At 51.2% G+C, this 23395-nt stretch overlaps 9 protein-coding genes across 9 annotated transcripts; 6 read left to right on the top strand and 3 right to left on the bottom strand.

Moving 5' to 3' along the window:
* Positions 1-2891: 2891 nt before the first annotated feature.
* PC9H_005416 (uncharacterized protein) lies at positions 2892-5070 on the top strand (the record flags this gene model as incomplete). The annotated part of the gene is made up of 5 exons (XM_036774989.1): positions 2892-3581; positions 3633-3759; positions 4006-4150; positions 4203-4979; positions 5040-5070. 5 exons carry the CDS (start codon positions 2892-2894, stop codon positions 5068-5070), a joined length of 1770 nt encoding a protein of 589 aa, XP_036633491.1.
* Positions 5071-5621: 551 nt separating this feature from the next.
* PC9H_005415 (uncharacterized protein) lies at positions 5622-7038 on the top strand (the record flags this gene model as incomplete). The annotated part of the gene is made up of 7 exons (XM_036774988.1): positions 5622-5670; positions 5726-5821; positions 5885-5978; positions 6038-6354; positions 6413-6478; positions 6539-6622; positions 6683-7038. 7 exons carry the CDS (start codon positions 5622-5624, stop codon positions 7036-7038), a joined length of 1062 nt encoding a protein of 353 aa, XP_036633490.1.
* Positions 7039-7460: 422 nt separating this feature from the next.
* On the top strand, positions 7461-8202 carry NHP2 (snoRNA-binding protein; the record flags this gene model as incomplete). Its single annotated transcript, XM_036774987.1, has 4 exons — positions 7461-7550; positions 7610-7733; positions 7783-7852; positions 7917-8202. The coding sequence occupies 4 exons, from the start codon at positions 7461-7463 to the stop codon at positions 8200-8202; spliced, it is 570 nt and encodes a 189-aa protein (XP_036633489.1).
* Positions 8203-8418: 216 nt separating this feature from the next.
* PC9H_005413 (uncharacterized protein) lies at positions 8419-10206 on the top strand (the record flags this gene model as incomplete). Its single annotated transcript, XM_036774986.1, has 4 exons — positions 8419-8637; positions 8693-8863; positions 8919-8989; positions 9042-10206. 4 exons carry the CDS (start codon positions 8419-8421, stop codon positions 10204-10206), a joined length of 1626 nt encoding a protein of 541 aa, XP_036633488.1.
* A 395-nt stretch (positions 10207-10601) lies between these two features.
* On the bottom strand, positions 10602-13590 carry PC9H_005412 (uncharacterized protein; the record flags this gene model as incomplete). Its single annotated transcript, XM_036774985.1, has 8 exons — positions 10602-11088; positions 11149-11204; positions 11266-11633; positions 11693-11870; positions 11926-12623; positions 12686-12879; positions 12932-13293; positions 13351-13590. The coding sequence occupies 8 exons, from the start codon at positions 13588-13590 to the stop codon at positions 10602-10604; spliced, it is 2583 nt and encodes an 860-aa protein (XP_036633487.1).
* A 409-nt stretch (positions 13591-13999) lies between these two features.
* On the bottom strand, positions 14000-16898 carry PPN1 (Endopolyphosphatase; the record flags this gene model as incomplete). Its single annotated transcript, XM_036774984.1, has 15 exons — positions 14000-14311; positions 14376-14783; positions 14839-14856; positions 14910-14972; positions 15032-15072; positions 15132-15144; positions 15255-15355; positions 15453-15586; positions 15648-15678; positions 15895-15912; positions 15977-16098; positions 16261-16279; positions 16432-16517; positions 16581-16731; positions 16793-16898. The coding sequence occupies 15 exons, from the start codon at positions 16896-16898 to the stop codon at positions 14000-14002; spliced, it is 1623 nt and encodes a 540-aa protein (XP_036633486.1).
* Positions 16899-17600: 702 nt separating this feature from the next.
* On the bottom strand, positions 17601-18209 carry PC9H_005410 (uncharacterized protein; the record flags this gene model as incomplete). The annotated part of the gene is made up of 4 exons (XM_036774983.1): positions 17601-17750; positions 17814-17892; positions 17948-18097; positions 18154-18209. The coding sequence occupies 4 exons, from the start codon at positions 18207-18209 to the stop codon at positions 17601-17603; spliced, it is 435 nt and encodes a 144-aa protein (XP_036633485.1).
* Positions 18210-18635: 426 nt separating this feature from the next.
* PC9H_005409 (uncharacterized protein) lies at positions 18636-21550 on the top strand (the record flags this gene model as incomplete). The annotated part of the gene is made up of 12 exons (XM_036774982.1): positions 18636-18972; positions 19030-19178; positions 19306-19397; positions 19462-19509; positions 19564-19839; positions 19962-20066; positions 20128-20293; positions 20357-20495; positions 20552-20833; positions 20896-21239; positions 21308-21373; positions 21425-21550. The coding sequence occupies 12 exons, from the start codon at positions 18636-18638 to the stop codon at positions 21548-21550; spliced, it is 2130 nt and encodes a 709-aa protein (XP_036633484.1).
* Positions 21551-22297: 747 nt separating this feature from the next.
* PC9H_005408 (uncharacterized protein) lies at positions 22298-23303 on the top strand (the record flags this gene model as incomplete). The annotated part of the gene is made up of 7 exons (XM_036774981.1): positions 22298-22340; positions 22393-22453; positions 22507-22598; positions 22655-22756; positions 22807-22875; positions 22938-22995; positions 23051-23303. 7 exons carry the CDS (start codon positions 22298-22300, stop codon positions 23301-23303), a joined length of 678 nt encoding a protein of 225 aa, XP_036633483.1.
* Between the last annotated feature and the right edge of the window lie 92 nt (positions 23304-23395).

Here is a 23395-nt window from a genome sequence, read left to right as displayed (position 1 = left end):
TAGCGCACTCGATGGACACGGACACGATATCGTCCTGCATCCACTACATCGTATGTACTTACTACGTAAACGTTATGCAGAGTTTAACGGACGTGTTGACTCGGTATCGGGGGTAACGTGTTCGCAGCGGATGCGCGCAAATTTGCTTTTGGAAGAGTGTGGATGCGTTCAAGAAGGCTTTTTGCCCCGATTCGAGGCGTGTTCCGTTCGGACTCAGTATCCCTCGTGAACATTCCATTTCCTGGGCATGGTATGTCAATAACCAACGGTCAGACGTCGCAGTGAAGGCATACTTGACTGCATACGGCATCCTGCCAAGTTACGGCCGATACGCTGCTCCTCCACCCATAATCCGTGATGGTTTGCAGAAGTGATTTCTCTCGTAAGATTGATCCCCTATGTGCGACAGCACCTGATCGCAGACGCTGGCAGTACAGGACCCCGGACAATTGCGACGACACCCAAGTGTGGCAGCAGACAGCAGACACCGGAGGACCTCGCCAGGCCGTCAGGTATGGCCGAAAACGGACATTTAACACCCAAAAATACGGCTCAGTATTCGAAGGAGTAAATACAGTTAAATAAAATAAAGGGATTCCAAAAAAGGAAGGAAGAGAAGGCTCACCTACGTCTCGGAAGAATGAGAGAATTCCGTAGCATGCTGGGGCTACAGTATGCAAGAATGATGACAGACTAATTGTACATGACTCAAAAGCTCCCCGAGCTTTGCCCGGACCCTTAATCAAGCATGAAAACGCTGTGCTGCCACTGTAAACCCATTTAAAGTTAAGATCACACATTTGGGTGAGTTTCGCTGGTCAAAACAGTGCATTATATTGCAATAGATATTCAGTGGCGTATATTTTGCAACATATGTGATGCCAAACACACGGTAAGATAATTCTAAATCATGATTTGGAAGATATCAATCAATACCCGGTCACCTGTGACCAGGAGCACCAGGATAGTACTAGATTATATGTAGAGAAGTAAAATTGAAAGTAAAAACATAATGGCAAAGCGCCCCGAGTGAACAATTTCTTCAGCTCGATTACCGAAACCACGGTCACACGGCAGACCAACTATATTGTGTCTTCGCTCTACCCCTCAAGCTCCGACTCCTCTACAATGAGCCTCTTGTCTCCAGTGCTACGGCCCCAGGAGGCCTGCCCCCCGACGAAATGCTGCCACCCCTTACAACCTGGCTAAGAGTTTGCAAGTACAATATGCGAGGCGGGCTTGTTCGTCTTCCCAGAGGACGCCTTCGACGGTGAAAGCCTTGGCGTCAGCCGACCTGGAAGTCCAGCAGACGACATTGTTCAGCTCAGGCGGCTACATTGGTGTCTCAAGGGTAAATGCTGGCATTTCGAAGGTGATTCCCCGAAGACTGTTGTCCCAGTGCGTTTCCGCAAGAGATCGAGGGCCTCATCCAAGACGCCGCGATGAGTGTCTGATATTTCACGATCCGGGACCAGATGCGAATTACAGGAGGACCACCCTGAAATGGAAAGTCCACTCTTCTCTCCACCCCATCCATCCGTCCATCGATGTCTCCATCCACTGTCACAAGGGATAGTGCTACATACTAAAGTACTAAAGGCCGCACATATCACTGTAGTCTATCTCATGATGTAGGACGTGCAACCCTGTACAGGTTTATTTGGTATCAATTTCTAAATCAGTTCCTCGTTGAATTGGATTAATAGCCATCCTCCCAGGGCAAAAACAAACGTACCTGTCTCAACCGTCTGCACGCTGGCGGGATGGCCGCTCTATTCATTAATGACACGTTCGAGTCGAACTTGGGTAGAAACATCGATTAACGTTGTAACACGCCTATGCGCTAACAAGGCGGGTATTCCGGGGGTTCGTAGTCTTTGCGGCAACCTTTTTTTCCCTGGCCAAGAGAAACGGCGATGATATTGTACACCGCCCGTCCATTTCATCGAGGCGACTCAGACGGTGACCACAGAGGGGAGGATACGGCACTTCCCGCCGTTCGAGTCTGAGGTGTTTCTGAATTACAGATACTCGATTGAGTGTTCATTGGCGTCCATTCGCTTTCTACACTTCGTTTAAACCTTTGGTAGATTACTCAGTCTACATCTCGTACGCAACCGCCGCGGCCAGTCCGATGCTCGTGCAATGCCTACAGAGCCTGTCAAAGGCCTACAGACCTTTTATGAGCTATCCACAGGCCTACTCTGCCGCCCGGGCAAGTTCAGGAGGTCTGTTTGCTATTTTAGACGGTATTCGGGGCTTGTTTGGGGCCCGTTTTGCGGACATTTCTACCAAAAATAGAACTCCAATACGCCGAAAGCGCTTGGAGAAAATAGCATCAGCCCGGACGTGCCTTCGCACAAGGACCCGGGGTCCTGCCTGGACATTTTTGATGTACTCGTCGTCGGACCAACGCAGCAAGCCGCTGAGGTATTTCATTTCCTCGGTCTACCGCCGGATGATGCGATCCAAGTGATTTTTCGCAAGGGGATAATTCGGGACGATGGAACCTAGGTCAGGCGCCGGCGATGCATCAAGCTCAAGTGATATCGCGGTCAGACGGATGCGGATTTATCACGATTGCGGCCGGGATCAAGGCTGCAACAGCGCCAGAACCGTTGGTTTTACTTCATCGTCTCGGGCTGAGCTGAGCTGGTCGTCCTGGGCTGCTGTGACGATAACGAGCTGTGGGGACGGTCACAGTGGAAGAACTCGAGAGTTATGTAATTCGGGAAGAGGTGTGACATAGCGAATTGATGAAATAGCCTTTTGGACTGAGTTTGGAATTACATAAGCAGAAGCCTCGACCTCTGTCAACCACCGATGGTGAGCCAGCGATCTGGGAGTTCGAAACCTACAAATACCCATCTGCCGACTTTTGGCCTCCAGTAATGAATCCCGACGCCCTTGCAGCTCTTCTCGTCTGCTCGCTGTGTCGCTCGACGTTGAAGCACCCGACGACGCTGCGATGTGGTCACACTCTCTGTGGCGGTCACGTGAAGTACCGCAATGTCTGCCCCTTGGAATCCTGTTCAAACGATTCTTCTTCTTCACGTCCGAATATCCCAAGTACGTCTCGCGTAGCTTATCACCCGCCGCCGGAGTCGTCGCAGCAGCGGGAGCAGCCCCCCGCCCTCAGCTCGGAACGAAAGGTCGATGTCGTAGTTAATAAGCTACTAGCTTTGGCGCGCCGTGGTTTGTCACCGACAGAAACGAACGAGCGGACGCCGACGCCGGACCACAACGACAGCGATTCCGACGATGGGCAGTCCTCGACACGTCCTCGAAAACGACGGCGAAGGCATCTAAGGTCCCCCTCACCGCCTTCGCAGCCGTCGGCATCGACTTCTAACGCCCGCCATGATTCGCCTGAATCCGAATTCGACCTACTTTCGCATCTACGACATAGCAGTGCGCTGCATCGCTCGATACGACCAAACGAACCCTTACCCGATATACCGTCGCAACCCGAGACCCCCACACCCGACGACACGCGTTTCGATAAGGAGCTATTGACTGAATTGACCTGCGAGATATGTTTTCAGCTCCTTTACGAGCCATTGACCACACCATGCCAACATGTGCGCCTCGTTCATCGATTTTGGTTTCTTCACATTAAACTCCACCCTTAGACGTATTGCACAAAATGCCTACATCGTTCACTCGATCATAGTCCATCATGCCCCTTGTGCCGCCAGGACCTCCCTGATTATGCCTATTTCCAAGAACATCCAGAGAATACAATGATACGAACAATCAGTACGTGCTCTATCTCCTTTCACCACCCCTTCATAAGCTCGCGATCTGCGCCAGTTTGTGTCCACTCGTGGCCCGGTGACGTTATCAGCCTATAGTCTTCTTCTGACTCCGATACACACCTGAGTCGTGAAGACACCTGATTCGTGCAGCTGTCACCTCTGCCTATCCCCTGAGTGCGACCTTCCGAGCACTCTAATCCTCCACTCCGTTCTTCAAGGACTCCACCATTTCTAACACTTTCTCCAGTATTACAGGCGTTTCCAGAAATCTATGAGGAGCGAAAGGCGACTATTGAGGCCGAGGAACGCGATGCAAGACTCGATACTCCCATCTTCGTATGTCAACTCAGCTTTCCAGGGATACCCACTTTTCTCCACTTTTTCGAGCCAAGGTCAGTCTCTCCGTCGGATCAGCGATTTAAAGGCGGTGCTAACTGACCGCAGGTACCGACTTATGCTTCGTCGATGCCTCGAGTCACCTCACCCTTGTTTCGGCATGGTCATGCCACCGCGATCTGGCTTCAGCAACGCTCCAAATTCTGCCAATGCTGGCATCACCATCGAGTATGGTACAATGCTGGAGATCCGCAGCGTGCAGATGTTAAATGACGGAAGAAGCATGGTAGAGACCTTCGGCACGCATCGGTTTCGGATATTGGAAAAGGGTTTGCTTGATGGGTATGTTGTGGGCAGGGTGGAACGTATAGACGATGAGGAGAGCGACTTCGGGGAGGAGGAGGAGAGCGACTTTGAAGACGATAATGAAGACGAAGGAACGATAGACGAATTGATCCACGCAGTTGGGACAGGGCTTGAGCCACTGTCGCATGCAAGGGATCCATCCAGCACCGTTTCCACAGTCTCCACTTCCGCCGATAGCTCTTCCCCCGGGCGACTACTGCGCAGAATAGCTTCTTCTTTCTCAGCACCACCCCCCACTCGTTCATACCGCCCCTCCTTCGATGGTCCCTCTACCCTGGAACTCATGGACACCTGCAAAACTTTCCTGCAAGAATTGGAACGAGGGACAGCTCCCTGGGTTGTTCAGCGGTTGAATAATGCGTATGGTTTGCCGCCGACGGACCCTGCACCATTCAGCTTTTGGGTTGCTTTGGTCCTTCCCATAGAGGAATCCGAAAAGGCAAAGCTCCTACCCATCCGGAGTGCTAGGCTTCGCCTACGCGTCGTTGTGGGCTGGATCGAGCAGTTGAGAGGCAATTGGTAAGTATCTTGATCTTCTTAGACGAAGTAGCATAATTTTGACCATTGTCTTTTCACCAGGTGGTTCACCAGCGGCTGTACAATTCTCTGACGCCATGCCCTTTCCGCAACGCTTGTAAACGTCATGTGAGGTGGCTTTGATCCTGTTCATATCTTCTCTTCATTACTTAACATCTACGTAATCGCATCCGTGCTTTCGTATGCGGCTCCGTGCTGCGGATACTTCTCCATTTTCCTTGTTGTAGTATTGCATGTTCCTTTTGCTCGTCTTGCATTCTATGTATCGATCGAGATTAAGTTATCATATCATTCTTTGTCTGTTGCTCTTGTTACTTTTGACGTTATCATTCAATGCTCCTTCCCTCCACCATCAACACTTTCACTCCACGATCCTGCAATATTTAGAACAAGCATTCTTTTCTTCGGAGCTTCATTGTTACCGGATACCTCGTTCCCAGCGCTCATCGATATCGATCATCACATACCATTATCATTTATCCCGTCACCCAATTCATAACATAGAACATTAATCGTACTGGAGAATTGATTACGCGCAGTGCAACGCAGTTCCTCGCCAGAGGCATACCAGGAAGTAAAGCCTCGATCGATTGAAACTCAGAACCTTCACGTCTGCCACCACCGATGGAACGCACATCCGAGTCCCTATCCTGGCTCTCGGAAGAGTACTTTGGTTCGTGCGCGCGATCGACTCCCCCGGCGTATTTTTGGCCGATAGACATCTCTAGATTTGAATGGTTCGTACTACGAGACGCTGCGCGCGCCGCCGACCGCTCTGGAATTTTCTCGATTGGTTCATATATCAAAGCCGGTTGTCATCGAAGGTAAGACATCCCGCGCGATGCCCACCCGCGATCGATAAATCTCACCTCTGTCCCTCGCTCAAGGGTTCAAACTTCCGGCGCTGCATCAGTGGTCCGATGATTACCTGATTCGGAAGATGGGGAGCCGAACGTTCTCTGTCGCCGTCACGCCTAACGGGTCTGCGTCGCCTAGACCTGAATTACATTATGCTCGCTGACACTTGGGTTCTCTGTCAGTCGCGCCGACGCCGTCACCAGGGGCCCAGATGGCCGACTTTATTTCGTGGAACCGTATGCGCGTGACATGACCATGGAGGCATTTCTGTCTACGATCCACGATAGCAAGTCAACTAAACATGCTCTGCTGATACCGTGCTCATCGCATGGCCCTTTAGGCACGCGCGGAGGAGAGGGAAATATCCATTACCTTCAATCACAGAATGGCAACCTGTTTACTAACGAATACTTCGAGGGCTCGTCGGAGGATCCGTCTGAATTTGAACCCCTTAGAGCGGATGTTCTGGCTGAAGTACCTTGGTGTACGGAAGCGTTGGGTCGGTCTACGCAATGTGTTCTAGAAGGTGGCAACCGTAACTCAGTGCGGCTATCTAGGAAGGCCGCCGGATGCAGTCAACCTCTGGATCGGTGACAGTATGAGTGTAACGAGCATACACAATGGTGAGAGGTTATTATATATGTATACAATACCATTTGGCTCAGTTGCTAAATAAACTCTAGATCCATATGAGAATATATATACCGTCATCCGAGGTGCAAAGCACTTTACACTATTGCCGCCCACGGACAGTTGTTACTTAAAAGGTGCGCCTATGAATAATACGTTCATTTCCTCGTCAATTCGAGGAATTTAACATTTTGTAGAGCGTAGTTATCCGCACGCAACATACACTCGCCCGAACCCATCCTCTCAGGAGTTGGTCTTGACCCCCTCTCTGTTGGCCCCCACCGTCCGATGGTCCTCCATCCAAGATCCAGGCGCACCGGGTGCCTTGGATGAACGCGCCCACCCGATCAATATCACCCTTACTGCTGGGCAAACTCTATATCTGCCTCCGGGGTGGTGGCACCATGTCCGGCAGTCGGAAGAGCTCACGATCGCCATCAACTGGTGGTATGATATAGAGAGCCAGGGTATGAGCTGGGTAGTGCTTAGATTCTTGAGGGGTCCTCCTGAGGTCCCTTCCGGGAACGGTTCTGACGACGAAAATTCTGAATGAAGTGTAGCCCCTATTCAGCAGTAGCGAGTAATATTCTATTCATTCGATGGACATTGCTGTCGGCCATCCTATGCATCAGTTCGTCCTGGAGTCCTGGAGCTACTAGTATCTTCACTTTGTATATGGCCGTCTTACTCAAAGTGGCATAGGTAAGTAGTCATAGTTGAGCCACATCCTCCACTACATGTTTTCCGTTTCACGGGAATACATCGTTACCATAATGACTCGACTTTCAAACTACTTGCAAGAGAATTTGGAGCACCCACTCTCACCTACTTGACTCTATTCTGCTGGCCCAGGGGAAACCAAGAAGTAAATGATCGGTCACGTGGTCTGCCCATACTAAGCGCCCGTTTCGATCTCGGCGAGAATTTTGAAGATTCCGCCCAAGTCCAGCCCAAGTCGCTGTATACGTCCCCGTCATGCCCTCCGAAAAGTCAGAGAAGAAGGAGAAGAGGAAGGCCGCAGAGGAGAATGCCGATGATGTTGAGATGATGGATCCTGACGCTAAGGTGTGTGTTCAACTTATGTTACTTGCAGACTGAATTGTCGTGACAACTGGCGTATGCAGTCTCCCAAAAAATCCAAGAAGGAGAAGGAGACGATAACTGTTCCCCTGGAAGACCTCTCACCTCTTGCCCAGCCGTTGGCCGAGAAAAAGCTGGGCAAGAAGCTGCATAAGACTATCAAGAAGGGTCAGTTGTCTGTGTTTCTGTGCAAGCGTTTCGTTGAAGACCATCGCAGCGTCCAAGAATCGCCAGGTCAAAAGAGGTGTCAAGGAGGTCGTGAAAGGCATACGGAAAGGGGAGAAGGGGTGCGCATAATCCCTTATCCCTTACGCAAAGATGCTTACATTCCTTCTCTACTTCGTTTCGCAGATTGTTGATTCTAGCAGCAGACATCAACCCAATAGACATCATCTCGCATCTGCCGGTGCTCAGTGAAGAGGCTCAGATCCCCTACATATTTGTCACATCGAAGGAAGAGCTCGGCCACGCGAGCTCGACAAAACGACCGACGAGCTGCGTGATGGTGTGCCCGAACCAGAAGCGCAAGGTCAAGCAAAAAGACGGCGAAAAGGAGGACAAGGACGACGACTACAAGGAGCTCTACGACGAATGCTACAAGGCCGTCGAGAAGCTGAATTCACAAATAGTGTTCTGATATTCTCCTTCCGTTCTTCCTCTCATCTACTGCACATCTGTATAAATTAGCTATTGATCAGTGAATTTGTATTGGGGTGTATATGATTTTCGGTGCCCCTGGCTGGTATATCAATAATTCACGATCATCCACGTAAATTCGCACGATTTTCTCTCCTCCACCACTCACTTCCTCGCCGTAAGTTATTACCTTGCTCTAATCCAAATGGCTCCAAAAATGAAGGCAACCTCGTCTGCGAACGGCTCAGCAAAAGGGAGAGCGACTTCCATAACCCCCATTCCATCCACCAACGGAACAACCACGCCAGTCGACAAGAAGGACACGTCAGAAGCCTTAGCAGCTTTGCTCGGAGGCGGAGGCAAGCCCGACAAGAAGCTCTACGATGCGGAGCAGGACAGGATAAAGGCTGAGATAGACGCAGTGAACGTGACACTGGTGAGGGCACATGCGGGTTAGTTCATCGTGTGCAGCCTCTAACCCCCATCGGTAGTCTGCTCTCCGTGACAAAATCAGCCTCTCCTCCAAAGGCGCAGGAAATGACCGCCGCAGTGCACTCATTGCCGAGCTCGATAGTATCCGCACCCAGCAGGCCGGCAGCAAAGCCTCTAGGTCGGAGATACTAGCGCAAAACAAGGCTCTGAACGAGCAAATTCAGAAAAAGGTACGGATGACTATTACAGTAATGTACATGGGAGTTAACAACGAACTGTGTTTAGCTGAAAGACCTGAATGCCAGCAGGTCCAAGGTTCCCTTCAAGACGGTCGCGGAGGTAGATGCCCACATTAAGTATGTACTTACAGGTTATTACCTGGCATACCGTGCTTACTCTTTGGTTTAGGCAACTGGAGAAGCAAGTTGACTCTGGTACCCTGCGACTTGTCGATGAGAAACGCGCCCTATCCGACATCTCACAATGCAAGCGTCAACGGAAGACCGTCGAGGCTTTCGCGGCTGAAGAAGAGGTCATCAACGAGCTGCGCCAAAAGTACGAAGAGTCCAAGAAAGAGCTCAACGATCCCGCGGCAAAGGCTCTCTCCGACAAGTACGAGTCCATACAGGCCGAACTCGACGAGCTGAAGAAGGAGGCGAACGAAGCATACCAGAATCGGTCAAAGCTCTTCGCTGAACGCGAGGTCATCCAAGCGCAACTCGACGTCCTGCACACGGAACGACGCGAGCTGACGCGCCAATTCAAAGAAGCTAATGACCGTCACTGGAATAAGATCCACGAGGATCGGGCCCGGAGGGCAGAGCGCGCCAAGGCACAGCGAGCAGCGGAGGAGGCTGAGAAGAAGAAAGAGATCGCGGACCGTTTGCTCGAGGAGGCCCAAATACCCGCCTTCCAAGTGCAGATCGAGGACTGTCAGACCCTCATCGACTCCTTCTCCGGCAAGAACACGGACAACACAACTCTCAAGAGCGTACCGTCAGAGAAGGCCGAGGTAGTTGGTGTGCCAAAGCTTGATATACGGAAAGTCGAGGCTCCCTCAGAAGGCCTTGTCGCTCGAAAGAAAAAGGGTGATGACGAAGAATCGTACTTTGTTGGAAAAGGCAAATCTAAAGGCGGCAAGAAAGGCAAGACCAACGGTTCTTCGGAGCCTGCCACGCCAACCAGCAATTCATTGAACGTCCCCCTCGCCACACTCTCAGCTCTCCTTGCCCTATCCATCCCTCCCCCAACGTCATCATCAGATGTGCCTCGTGTCATCGAAGACCTCAAGACCAAGAAGGCATGGTTCGAAGCCAACCAGAAGCGTGTGACTGCCGAAAACATTGCGAAGGCCGAAGCAGAAATCCAGCGCCTGACTAACGGGTCGTCGAAATCAGCGAGGGTTGACGAATCTTCTTCACCCGCACAAGACACGATACCACCGAATGGTACAGGCGAAGCTCCTCCCGAACCCACTCCCACACCCGCGGTAGGTGACGCAGAAACCACCGCTGTATCGAGCGAAGAGGTCGTCGATAAGTTGGAGATTGTCCAAGAGCAGGAAGCTTCATGAGGACCACTAGAACGACGGGATTTGGGCATCTCTGGATTTAGACTCTCTACTCAGTACTTCAATAGTTCTGCCGTGTTTTCAAACCTCGCATTCCATTTCGATATAATAATGCATATCTCAATATAGGTTTATCCTTTACAGAAAGAGTGAGACTACTACGCTAAAGCGAGAAGCGAAAACTAAGAATTGATACAGATGGAGATGGATGCAATATAAGTAAAGGAGAGATCACTTCAGCAAGAGACAAGACAGGCTGGCAACATCGGGAGCTCGGGAACGAAAATATATAATAAGGTAGTATAGGGAGTAGGGTACGAACTACACCGGTCCAAGTTTGCGACAGCAAGAAAACAGAAGAGCGTCAATTCATTAAACAGATAAAGCTACGAGGTCCTTTATGCCGCTGTCTGTGGATGCTGATCGGTTTTGCCCGGCTCTGGTTCGAGTTGCGCCGGTTCGCTGGCAGGTGTTGAGTGGGTTGTGCCAATGCCCAAATCTTGTGGAGTGAAAGTAGTGACGTCGAAGGACGTCTGCCCGCCCGAGAAATCGGGGAAAGAAAGACCCTGCTGGTGAACAGAAGGTATAGAATCGTCCTGCGGTGCGACAGGATCCATGTACGACGACAAAGAGCCATATCCTGAATCGAAGCCGGAGCCTGTTGCGTCTAGGGATCCGGGGAAAGAGTCGCTTTGAAGGGCGGCCAGCATGCTTGATGTCGTGGGTGTCATGATGCTCGGTCTGACATCCATCGATCCAAAGCTTTCTTGGCCAGCCATTGGCGACATGGAGAAGTATTGCTGTTGCATGACCGGCTCCACGGACGCTGCGACCACGTTGGTGGAAAGTGCCACACTTCGAAGCACGCTGACGGCGATCCAATCGCTGCGAACCACCCACAACTGTCAGCAATCATACTACACCGAATTAAGCTTTGCAACTTACTCCAAAAATAGTTTGAAGATTTGGAAGGCGCCAAAGGCTGGGTCGCTTCTAATGGTCTGTATTGATAGTGATCGTCAGACAAGCCATCAATGGTGGATGGTTGAGAAGGAAACGCACCAAGTCTCGCATGATTTGGCTTGTCACATATCCCCAACGAATGAGGACACTGCGGGAGCTCATCGTACCTCGCTCTTCAGGGCTTCCCCTATTCCCACCCATCAATCTATCACAGCACTTATCCGCCCACAACATGACTTCTTTCACCGGTTCAGGACTCTTCGATAGGAGATCCAGCAGTGAAACGAATTCGACCTCCAGCAGTTGAACGAGATCTTCGTGCCGGCAGTTACACACCAGGGCTGATTGATTGCGGACGGACTCGAAATCAATTTTGGTCCAAGAGCGTCGCATCTCTGTTAGTTGCTTCTGGGTAGTGAGAACCGTCGTGAGGGCTTGAATGACTTGATAGATGTCCAAGTAGCGCACTGATCGGACGCAGAGGTTAGTGAATGGAAGCCGCACAGGAATCGCAAATAGAACATACAAACGAGGTGACCGAATCGTGCCCCAAGTTCAATCTTAGGCTCAACAAAGGTGTTGCCGTAATTCTGGAGGGCGGCAAGCAGGATCTTTTCCATCTTGTTCGCGAGCTGACGGAGGCTCTGCATAGACGCCGAGGAGATGGATGAAAGCATCTGAGACCTCAAGAACTCCAAAATTTCCTGTATCACAACATTGAGCGACATGTTCGAGGCATCATCTGGAATGTTGACTCACGTCGTAGACAATCGCATCTGCCTTGGCCATCAGACCCGCGATGGCAGGTGCGTGAACTACCTCCCGATGGCTACCTTCCAAGCTCGACCAGAAAGTCCTGATGTGCATCTCAAACTGATCGCATCTGTATGTCCGAATACTATCCAGGAGGGCATCGAGATGGTCCTGAAACCAGTTCCAGACCTCCCTAGCCGCCATACTATGATGTGATGTGGAGTTTGAACCGATGGCTTCATCAATGGAAGGGAAAGTCGGGAGTTGGCGGACAGATAGATGCTGAGACGATGACAGATATGTGACCGGGTGGCTGGGAGCTGAAGGACCTTGAGCAGAAAGCCCACCATCCTGTGTTGGTAACCTACGGATAGATGCTTGAGGAGGGTACGAAGACGGGGGTCGTTGAGTGGCTTGCTGCGAAAGTATCGTTCCGGCAGTCGGGGTCTTGTCGCTTAGGTCGTTCGGGAAAACAGGTTTCACATCTCCATTTATGATCAATGAATTCCGCTTGGAGGGCATTGATGACGAAGCACCTTCTGAATCTTCATCGTCGTCGTCTTCGCTCTTGTTTGCTGTTTCACCTTGGTCCTGGGCAGAACGGGCGGCATTGATAGATGCTTGACCAGCGTTGTTGTTTGACTTTTGGATATAGTCTTGCAGCCATTCGGCTTCCGCCGCTGTAGCGGGACGAATACCACAATCTGTCCATCAAGGCGCTAATCAAGACTTCGGATCATAAAGTAAAACAGACGGCATCACTCACAATGATATTTGCTATTCCCTCTGACACCTAGCCTTCGTGTTTTGATCGTTGGAAAACACAAACGGATGGCCTTTCCCAGGGTAGCGGTGTTGATGTGTGGAATCGAGTACTGGTCGCAAATTCTCCTGTACGAGAAGTACAGGCCCTGGCGGGGGACGTTTCCATCAGGGTAAGGAGCGTAGTTCGCCGTGAGCCTGGATGGGAATGAAAAAATGTGATGGAATGGAAGCGAAAAAGAGAACACACCATGCTTGTACAAAAATTTGCTTCGCCCTGTCCGACGCACTAGTGGTGGTAGCAGCTCTAACGTTGGCTGCCAGCTTTTCGAGAGCGGCATCCGAGTTGATCGACATCCTCCCGAAGGCCCCAGCGGCGTTCATGGCCTCTTGGCTGGGTGCCATCGTGTGAGCCCCAATATACATGTTGTTGTGATAATCGGAGCCAGGATTGGCTCCTAGATACATCGAGATGTCTTCAGTCTCGCTGGACGATGAGTGCACGCTGTCGGTGTCCCTTGGGTACGGCGAAGCCGCCACGCGAGCACGCTGGTGCGAGTGGCGCTGGAGGCCCTTCAGAGCTGGATTTGAGATATTGTGATTTGGGGGGGACTGGTCGGAGAAATCGATGTCACCCGATGCGAAGCTGGTCGGAAAGTTGTGTCGTACGTGGTCGCTGTGGATGGCTGAGTTGTGGTGGGGTGCGCCGAGATGGTAGGAAGAACGATAGAGGTCTTCTGTGGGCAGCGCCTGCATGCGTGTGAGCCCCCCCTGGGAAGATTGGGGTCGTGAGTTGGATGAGTGGGTCGAGGAGGATGAGACCGAATTAGAGCGGGAATGAGAGGTATGCACCGGTAAAAAGTCAAGGGGGATATTAGATGACATGACCTGCATATTGACTGCAGCCATACGAGTCTCGAAACAGGCTGGAGGAGAGGTACGAGGAGGAGAAGGCAAGGATTGTGGTGTGCTTTACTTGGAAGCGAAACGGGCCAGCCGACAGGGAGAACGAAGAGTAAAAGGGGGCTAAGGTAATAAATTTACAAGAAAAAGAGAAGAAATAAAGATATGGGGACCACCGGGGGAGGGGGGTGAGGAGGAGAGGGAACCCTTTGGGCGGTAGAAGAGAGCGAAGAAATACGGGGACAATAAGGCCCAAATGTGCAAATGCAGCGCGATTGCGGCTGTCGAGCTTGAGAGTCGGTGGAAAAGAAAGTGGATGGTTACCAGATCCCAAAGCTGCGCAGGCCACGACTGTATCCAAGACAACAAATAGTCACACGCTCGCATATTCCCTTCCCACGCTCACATGCTCTACCTAATACTCGAGATACATCAGCTTCTTGAACCGCTTCCTCAGCTTGCTCTCCTTGGAGTTACCCAGCCGTCGTGCCAGTTCCACCCACGACCCTATCGTCAAGTCATCCAGCTCGTACGGCGCGTATCGAGATGTCGAAACATTGTTGGCCTGCAGCGATCGAGGCAAGTGATGCACCGGAACAGGGTAGTCAAACTTCTGCTTGACCGTATCGCCGTCCGGATGCAGTTTGCTCAGCGGAAATGTTAAATACTCCAGCTTGAATTTCGGCTTATGCGACTTGTTTGCATTCTCCAAGTTTGGCAAGTAGTACTGATGAGAAACGCTGATCAGCCAACCGATGATGATATGATATGATGGTTTCAACACGCCTCACCTGGGCATAGCCAAGGGGCGTCCATCGTTGATTGCGACGCGACGGCGAGTCTGGATCGGAGTGCCAGGGCTCGTTCAGATGACACTTCCAGCTGTTCTTGTATGGCTCCTTCTTGCACTCGCTCCCTTTGTCCCCGTGTTTCCCCCGGTTGTGCCGATGCTTCCTCTTCTTCCCTTGGATCTCCCCATGCTCGCTGACGTTGTATGAGAACACTCGAAACGTGGGCACGTAGGGATTTGGCACGACCGGCGGCGAAACATTAATAACACTGTAGTTATCATAGTTCACCTCCTTCGCTTTCTTGGGCAACGCGGAAAATTCCTCGATAAGGTCTTTGTACAGCTCTGCTTTCCCCGAAACTTGGCTAGGCGCAACGAGCTGCAGATCCACCGCTTCGACAAAGGTAAACTGCAACCAAATCAGCGTTCCCTAACCATCCGTTGCAACTATGCAGGGAACATACATGGTCGGCATTCATGTGCTGATCACTTCGGCGTCAGAACCCCGGTATACGATCGACAGCGTATCACTCACTCCGTACACATGCCCCACAATCGTATCCTGGAATCGCAGCGCCAGTTCCGTATATCTCACATACTAAACTCCGTCAATGATTAATATTCAACCATCCTCCCGAATCCTGTAGAACCACTCACGCATTCGGGGAAATAGTTCCCAGGCGATGGTGGGACATGACCTAGAAGTCGTCAATCATGATCAACACCCCACCATCAGAACATAGCTGTCGACACGTACCTGACAACCACACCTCGGTAACCGCAAAACAGACATACGCAAACGGAAAGACAAAAGGGCGAGCGAGGGAGAGGAAGCATAATTAATTATCCCCGCATAGTGCCATGTGTCTTAACGACTCACCTGCATCTTCCGTTCCCGAAACATCGTCAACTGCACCTCCAGCCAGTCGAATTGCAGGTTCCCTGGATCGTCCCGGTCCGTATACTCACACCCTCCCACAGCTTGCGAGGATTGAACGGCGCAGTGTTGTCAAGGATCCCAGTATCGCGCGGTCAGCACCGTCAGATGATGAGAACGACTGTGGTGATCGCGGCGTACCTTTGTTAGAATCGTAGAAATACATCGTATTCAGACTGATAACAGCCAGTGCGTTGGGCACAACTTCTACATGGAAATAACCACCCCGTTGGAAGACTTGATACATCGGAAATGGTATGAAGGATTTCCATATTCTATTAATCGTTATCAGCACGTAACGAGGGTGGCTAGTGAGGCGGTGCTGTAGACGCTCACGATGAGAATTCGCTGGTGATGCCGTTCGGACCTACGTGAGCGGATGCAGAAGGTAAGCCATAGTCTGATGGGGGCGTCTCAAATAATGATGAACGAACTGACCCGCTTCCATAATGTTCTGCCAACGAAAAGCGATGTCGGATTCAACGGATGAGCATGCGAACAGATATCACTCACATGGGCTACAAATTAAAATATCAATACAGGAATCAGACACAGCTTTATGTTTATACGCTTCGCGACTTACGCCATACGTCGTTGTTGCCTATAATCATTTCATATTGATATAGCTCGCGACAGTATTGAATGTAATTTAAGATGCAGCTCACCTAGAGATGGGATGACCGGTATACCCTTGCTTCCAAATATCTTCTCCATCTTGGACGCCACGGCTCGGTTTAGTTCGTAGATCTCGCTTGGAGTACGTGGTAGTTTCCGGTCGTTATCATGTCTGCAATAGAATGTGTATTGTGAGGATGACAACACTTACACTGGAGCAACGGATCATGATGACAATGAACTAGGGCCGTCAGCGGTGACGTGACGGAACGCTCTCGGAAGGAACGCGCCCAGTACAAGGATCTACGAAAGGAGGATAGCGCCTGCGACTTACCTCGCATTATCCCCAGTCCCTGCAAGATAACGGAGAAAGTCAGCGTCAACTCTCAGCAGACCATGCTCATGTGAGCGCGTCTGCAAGGTGCCAGGCAACTCCGTCCCAGGGACGCGTCGCACCAGTGGCAGCCCCACAGCAAAGCAAGCAGTACTGGTAATACAAACTCACAGATGACAAAGTCGAGCTCAGACGCCCAGTGCTTATCCAGAAAATCCAACGTGAAGTTGGTGAGGATCAGCGGCGAATCACATTCGCTGGAACCAACACATGCGTCGGAATGCCAATCGCAGAGAATGATGTATGAATAGCAGACATACCTGAAGGGAGTTCCATAAAGGTTGGAACGTTGCTTCTCCTTCTTTGGCTTTCGCCTGTGGCACGCAGAAGATTGCGATGCGTGGTTGGTGTAGTATGGATCCGGATGAAGATCGGTTATCTGCAGGAATCGTCCTCGTAGCTTTCGCGGCTCTTTTTGACGCAGGAATTCAGCACACGACCGTCCATACAGAAGAAGCAAGTCAAAACGCACTAGTCACTTCTACTTGCAAAGGCACCTGTGGTGGCGCCGACTGCACCACGGTCGTCGCGAAGACACTCAGCAGCAGAATCAGCTCGAAAGTCAACCACCTCGCCATGGTCCTAGCAGTGCGCCGCATACATGTATCCCTGGCTGCTGGTGCGACTATGATATAAATACTGACAGGCGCGCTGATCAGGCTCCAGAGATGTCGCACGTTCGTCCTACTAGGCCAGAGCTTCACATTTTGGAGATCAGCCTTCTTTCTCGGTAATACGCTATCATTTAATCTCACCAGCTAAGATTGGCCGTAAGATGGGAATGGGGGGACGAGAGCAAGTGGGGTTTGGGAAACGTTCGTGAACCTCACAGGACTCGATGTGAGGACAGTGAAGGTTGCATAGCTGATGTAATCCCCCTGAAGTTTCTCTCCAGCTGGAGCTGCCTTCACCGCAAAAGCACCGAGTGGGGTACCCCCGAACGTCAACAACGGGATATCTGATGAAGCGAGTGACGATCTGGATCGATGAAACCTTGAGCATGTCCAGCTGTACAGTCAGACGATGAATATCATTTGCGCTCGCAGACCACGCGTCTGGACGTTGAAGTGGATCAGGAGTTAGGAGAGATCGGCCGAATTTTTCTCTGACTGACTCAACTCCGCGACGGTGTAGGAGGGAGGCAAAAAAAAACATTGGCTAGGAACATACAAGTAGTGGCAGGATAATGAACAATAGTATATGTGGGTGGTAGTACAATGTCGTCGGAGCGCAAGAAACCCGTCAAAAAAGGAGCTGTTACAGGGAACATCGCCATCAGCTCACTTCAACCTGATGGATGTGCTAGGTGTACATTCGAGGTGTACATCTTCGCCCTCCGCACGCTTCGGGAGATGGAGGGCGAGAAGGCTGCCGACGTTGTCGCCTGTGTTCAACACGGCACGGATAGAATCTTCGGCAAGATGACAGACCTAGATTGTTATTGGTGTTAGCAATCTTGCGAGTAAAAATGTGATAACTCCGTAGTGACTCACCCTGCTGTATCCCCCAGGCTGGAGTGGGGAACGCGAAACCGAGATGGTGTTATGGATCGCATCGACAGCGTATCTCCGTCTAACAAGAGGGATGAGCCTGAGTCAATCCGACGTGTCAGAAACAAGGCACTTACAGAATGCTCTCCAGTTCAGTCCTGGTCCTGGGCAGGATGAAAAGGTCCGCGCCACTGAGATAGCGATTGAATGCACGATAAGAGGCACAGCCAGCAACTAGCGTCTCGTCCAGAGAAGGGTGCTCGACGTCCCAGCCGAACCAATTTTCTCTGCAACGGATGAATGAGCCACCGACGCCAAAATAATGTGCATATACTGGACGTACGACAGGTGAAAGTGGGCTTTAGCCTCCTGGGTGTGGGGAGCGAGGTACTGGTCCATTTGTTGTGCACGTCGTGGTTGCAGAGAGAGAGGATTGTGGGTGAGTCAGAGGGAACAGTCGAAACAAGGGGCAGGGCTTTTATAGAATTGTGGCGTGACGCGGTGGTGGCTGGATTAGGGAAATTCGAATGTGGTTTGGTTTAGAAATCGGTTGTGCGAGTTGTTGGATAGACTCCGCCAAGGACTTCGGAGGTGGATGAATGAACGCCAAGCCAAAGATAGAAGGTTTTTGCGCCTTTGTCATCGCACGTGTGTAATCTCGATGTCACAGTCACGCTCTCCCACGGCACTCAGCCGCAGTCTGCCGCTCAACCTCCGCGCTCTGATTGGTCGACGGCTCCCATAGGCGCCCCTGTACGTCCGTTGATTCCGTCCACCGAGAAATAATCAGCTCATTATTTGTGGACAGCCCACCCATTGGCCACCATGCTGCACGACGGTCACGACGCAACCGCCCCCCTCTACCAGCCATCGGACGCGGAATCATCTGCCACTTTTCGCCTCAGAGATCTCATCAATGCTAAATACGGCTTGCATCTCAAGACATACGCTGATCTGCATCAGTGGTCAATAAGCCATGTCGCCGAATTTTGGAGTTTTGTCTGGGATGAGACGGGCGTAATTGGAGAAAAAGGCAGTCATGTAGTTGACAGCAAGGCAGTGCCCTCTAACAATCCACCGTGGTTCTTGGAGGCTAAGATGAATTGGGCGGAGAACATGCTTCGTGAGCGTTCTGCAGACAAAATTGCCCTCATCCAAGCTAGTGCGTGCGCCAAGCAGATACAGCATTTCAACCTTTGACCGAGGACCTTTAAATCAGCCGAGCCTACTCAAGAATCGCCACACCCTGAATTACGAAACGTCTCATACGCAGCGTTGCACGATATCGTCGCCGACCTCGTATCAGCATTGCTGTTGCACGGATTCAAGCCCGGAGACAGAGTGGGCTCCTACTGCTCCAACTGTATTGTATGTATCCGCGCGCATATAGCCGTGTGCATCTATCAGATATGCATTCTCACCCTGAAGCAACCTCCATGCTGCATATGAATTCTTAGTGGTGCAGTCAAGTTACTAAGAGACCTTGCATATCTAGGAAAACGTTGCTGCCTGTCTCGCAACCACTGCACTTGGCGGAATATGGGTCAGCGCGGCCGCCGATTTTGGTGCAGAAGGGGTGCTAGAGCGGTCAGTATCTCACTCGCTGTGTATCCGCATTTCACGCGACTCAAGTTGTCACGCCGGTATATAGATTCGAACAAGTTCAACCGAACTTCATTTTTGCGGTTGATGCGGTCGTGTCAGTAAACGATTCGCTTCTTTGACGGCGTTTCGTTACCAAAGACTCATCTAGATACAACGCGAAGGTTCACCCACACCTCCCCAAGTTGGAGCAGCTTCTATCGGGTCTCGCAAAGAAAGGCTTGGCTCCCAAGGTTATCATTATCCACACTATACCCCAGACTGTTGATCACACGGCGTGGGCAGATGATTGGACTTCATGGGAGAAGTACTTACTGGAAGGACGCACCTCTCAGCTAGGACGTGACAGCTCGGGGGAGATAGAGTGGCACCGGGCTACCTTTGACTGGCCTCTGTGGATACTCTTTAGCTCTGGGACCACTGGTGTGTGCATTCACGGGTTACGGCCTTATGGTTTCACTGACATTCACTTCTCGGCAAAAGGCCCTCCCAAGTAAGCACACCATTCACCGGCATGTTCCTGTGTGTGTGATACGCGTTTCATCCTAGGCCAATCGTACACCGTGCAGGCGGTATGTTACTGCAACTAAAGAAAGAACTGATGATATGCGGTAACTTACGTCCTGAGGATGTGTTCTTCTATTACACGACCACGTTCGTGATGCTTCCCTCAGGAGTCGTACTCTGTAAGCTGTAGGCGCTAACAATCATCTAGGGGTTGGATGATGTGGAACTTCCTTATCAGCGGGCTTACCGTGGGATGTACGCTGGTCTTATACGATGGGAGTCCACTTCGCGACCCGGCGTATCTGTGGAACTTGACTGACCAACTGGGAATCACCATCTTCGGGACCAGTGCCAAGTACATCGACCAGCTCTCGGTAATGAATCACACCCTCTATCCGAGCATCAGGCAGGTGGGCTGAAATGCGTCTCTCCCTTAGAAAGGGTACATCCCACGCGAGAAACATAGTCTGCGGACTCTCCGGCACATATATTCTACTGGGTCCCCTCTTTCTCCGGCCCTCTTCGACTATGTCTACGAAAGCATACACCCCAAGGTCCTGCTGGCTTCTATCACCGGTAAATGGGGTACCCCGCAGAACCTGTCAAACTCCATGCTCATCACTTATAATTAGGTGGGACGGATATATGTTCTCTCTTCGCAGGGGTGTGCACTGCGCTTCCAGTGTACCGAGGAGAGATTCAATGCCGTATGCTAGGTATGGCAATTGAGAGCTTCTCGCCCTCGGGTACACCGAATCCCCCTGGTGAAAACGGCGAATTGGTCTGTGTCAAACCGTTCCCATGTATGCCTCTCGGATTTTGGCCCTTGCCAGGTTATGGTCCGGCGGCTGCCGTGGAGGCGGGGAAAGCACGATTCCAACAGTCCTACTTCTCCGAGTTTAAGGATGTTTGGTGTAAGTCGTGTTCCTCAAACTTATATCAAGCATATCTGTGCTAATCCGGCCGTATCATGAAGATCACGGAGACCATGTTATTGTCACCGAGTCCAAGGGTGGAAATGGTGGCGGTGTGGTCATGCTGGGACGCTCAGATGGGGTGTTGAATCCTGGGGGCGTCCGATTTGGGTCAGCAGAACTCTACGACGTGATCGAAACGTGTTTCTCAAGCTCGACGACTTCCGACCCCACAAAGGTTATCGTCGACTCGGTGGCTGTCGGTCAACTTATCGATGGGGGGACTGATGAACGAGTCGTCCTCTTTGTCAAACTTCTCGATGGACATGATCTGTCGGCCGAGTTGGTACAGGACATGAAAGCTGCGGTGAGGTCTAGACGGTCCCCGCGACATGTGCCAGCGAGGGTGAGGATCAACGTCTGCTCCACGACCACCTCTTTCCAGGCGGTTCTAATTCGTTTTTGATCGGTCAGATACTCCAAGTGGGAGATATCCCATACACTTTGAATGGAAAGCGTGTAGAGGTGCCGGTCAAGAAGGTATGTCCGCGCTCGGGCAACGTGTACTATGCACTCTAAACGAGTTATCAGATCATCAATGGGTCCCCTGCCTCTATCATCAATCCAGCAACCCTTCGCAACCCTGAATGTCTTGCTGAATATACCCGCTTGGGGGAAATGCTCAGATCAGAAGTCGATGCTCGTGGCCAAAAGTAATCGCAGCAAGCACAAAAGAAATCAATGCAGTAATTGTACATCTACAAGACACCTAATGATGCGCTGTAAGCGGCAGTAGTCCAATGGTTAAGCACGAACTTGGTATCAATTCCTTGAGTTGGGATTTCGGCGCGGAGGGCGGTTTATTGATCGAACCCCTCCTATGTGGCGGTGCAGCAGCCTCGAGGCATCGGGAGTTGAAATTCATCCACAAATTTAGCTATGCCCGGCCTCCTTGGCCTATCGGGAGTGGAGGGATGTTCGAAAAATTCTCTCAGCAGAGGGATTCCCTCGCCTTCGCCCTCAGCTCACGACGACCAGCACAGCGCTGTGCGACCCAAAAAGGCTCGCTGGCAACACCGGTGCTGTCTCAGCCACGTATCTGCAACGTGCAGCCCTTCATCTGAGCTTGCAGCAGTGAAGAAAAGCGGACACGAGCCCGGAGGTACGTTGTGCCTTCCCTGCGTCCCCGAGAAAAGCTTCATGGTAGCCTCGTGTCCTTAATCCTTGCAGGTTTATTATGATGAGGTCCGAAAATCAGCATGCCCACTCTTATCCAAACCCCCCATCTCACCCGTTACGAAGAGTGCTAGCGGCTTTCAAGTCCAGAGCTCCTGGGATGACTTTGTTCAATACCTTGCGGTCTTGCATTTATGGTGAGTTTTTGTTTGGACTTGCGCGTACACCAACTTGGTGCTAAATTCATGCAAAGGCGCTGTTTTGCTCTTCACCATAATATGTCTGGCCATGGCAGGCCATTTCCAGCAAATTCTTGCTTCCTCAGATCTGAGTGAGTGCTCTAATTTCTCGTTGCAAATACACAAATGCTGATTCTTCCAAAGCTCGCTTTGTTCCCTTTGCTATATTTGTTTGCACTGCGAGCTTGATCATTGTTTTGTGTCTGTACGTTTACGACGCTTCGACTACGCTGGACGTGTCATTAACCCGCTTTCTAGACTGGGATTCAGTTTCATGTTCAAGGAGAGAAATCCGATTTCGACGAGGATAGAATTGGCTTGCTTGGGACTGGCAGGGACATTGTGGCTAGGTGCGTAACTCCGTACATTAGGGATTCATTCCCCCGACTGATCAATGGCGCTGCAGTTCTGGGGGTGTACTTGACAACATCAGAATCGCAAGATGCTGACGTGGAATGCTTTGCATCGGAGTCGGACGTCGTCCCCATGGACGAATCCATTGCAGCTTGTGGGTTCCATTGTTCTTAAGCGCCCAATTATACTTACCACGATTGCCAGTCCAAACGGATCAGTATCAAGCGATGTATAGAGTCCTCATGACCTTCGCATTGCTCAATGCCATTCTTTGTACGTCTCACGCCTCGTTCAGTTCATTTACGTGAATGACTTATTGCCTTCGCCTCGTGCAGTGCTCTTTTCGTTCTTCACCTTGCTTGCCCTGGCAGTGATGCGACACCGGTCCGGAGAGTAAGTACACGGTCACTTTCATATCACTCGTTTCTCTAATACAAACATCCTTTAGCGAGCACATGTGGTATGGACCCGTCACATCCTGTGCATGGTTCAACCGCTACAACAAGTCATCCGGTCTGCCTGGTCCCGGCGGTAAACCTGGAACCAGAGCCGTGGCGTACACCGAGAAGCCCAGACGGACTCGTTCGCGATCGCAGGCTTCGCCACGTCAACCCACGGCTGCTGTTCACAACGATCGCGGGCGCACACAGAGAACAGTAAGACACGATGCATACGCAAGAGGCGCCTCCCCACGAAGATAAAGACGAGATGTATTATTTAACGAACAGTCATGAGATGGCTAGGCCACAACACCTGTACGACCACTTACTTATTTACGGGCTTGTTACGAATA

Source organism: Pleurotus ostreatus (assembly GCF_014466165.1).
Source record: "Pleurotus ostreatus strain PC9 chromosome Unknown scaffold_3, whole genome shotgun sequence".
In the NCBI taxonomy this organism is placed as follows: domain Eukaryota; kingdom Fungi; phylum Basidiomycota; class Agaricomycetes; order Agaricales; family Pleurotaceae; genus Pleurotus; species Pleurotus ostreatus.
Note: the sequence above shows the minus strand (reverse complement) of the source record. Positions and strands in the feature narration are given on the sequence as shown.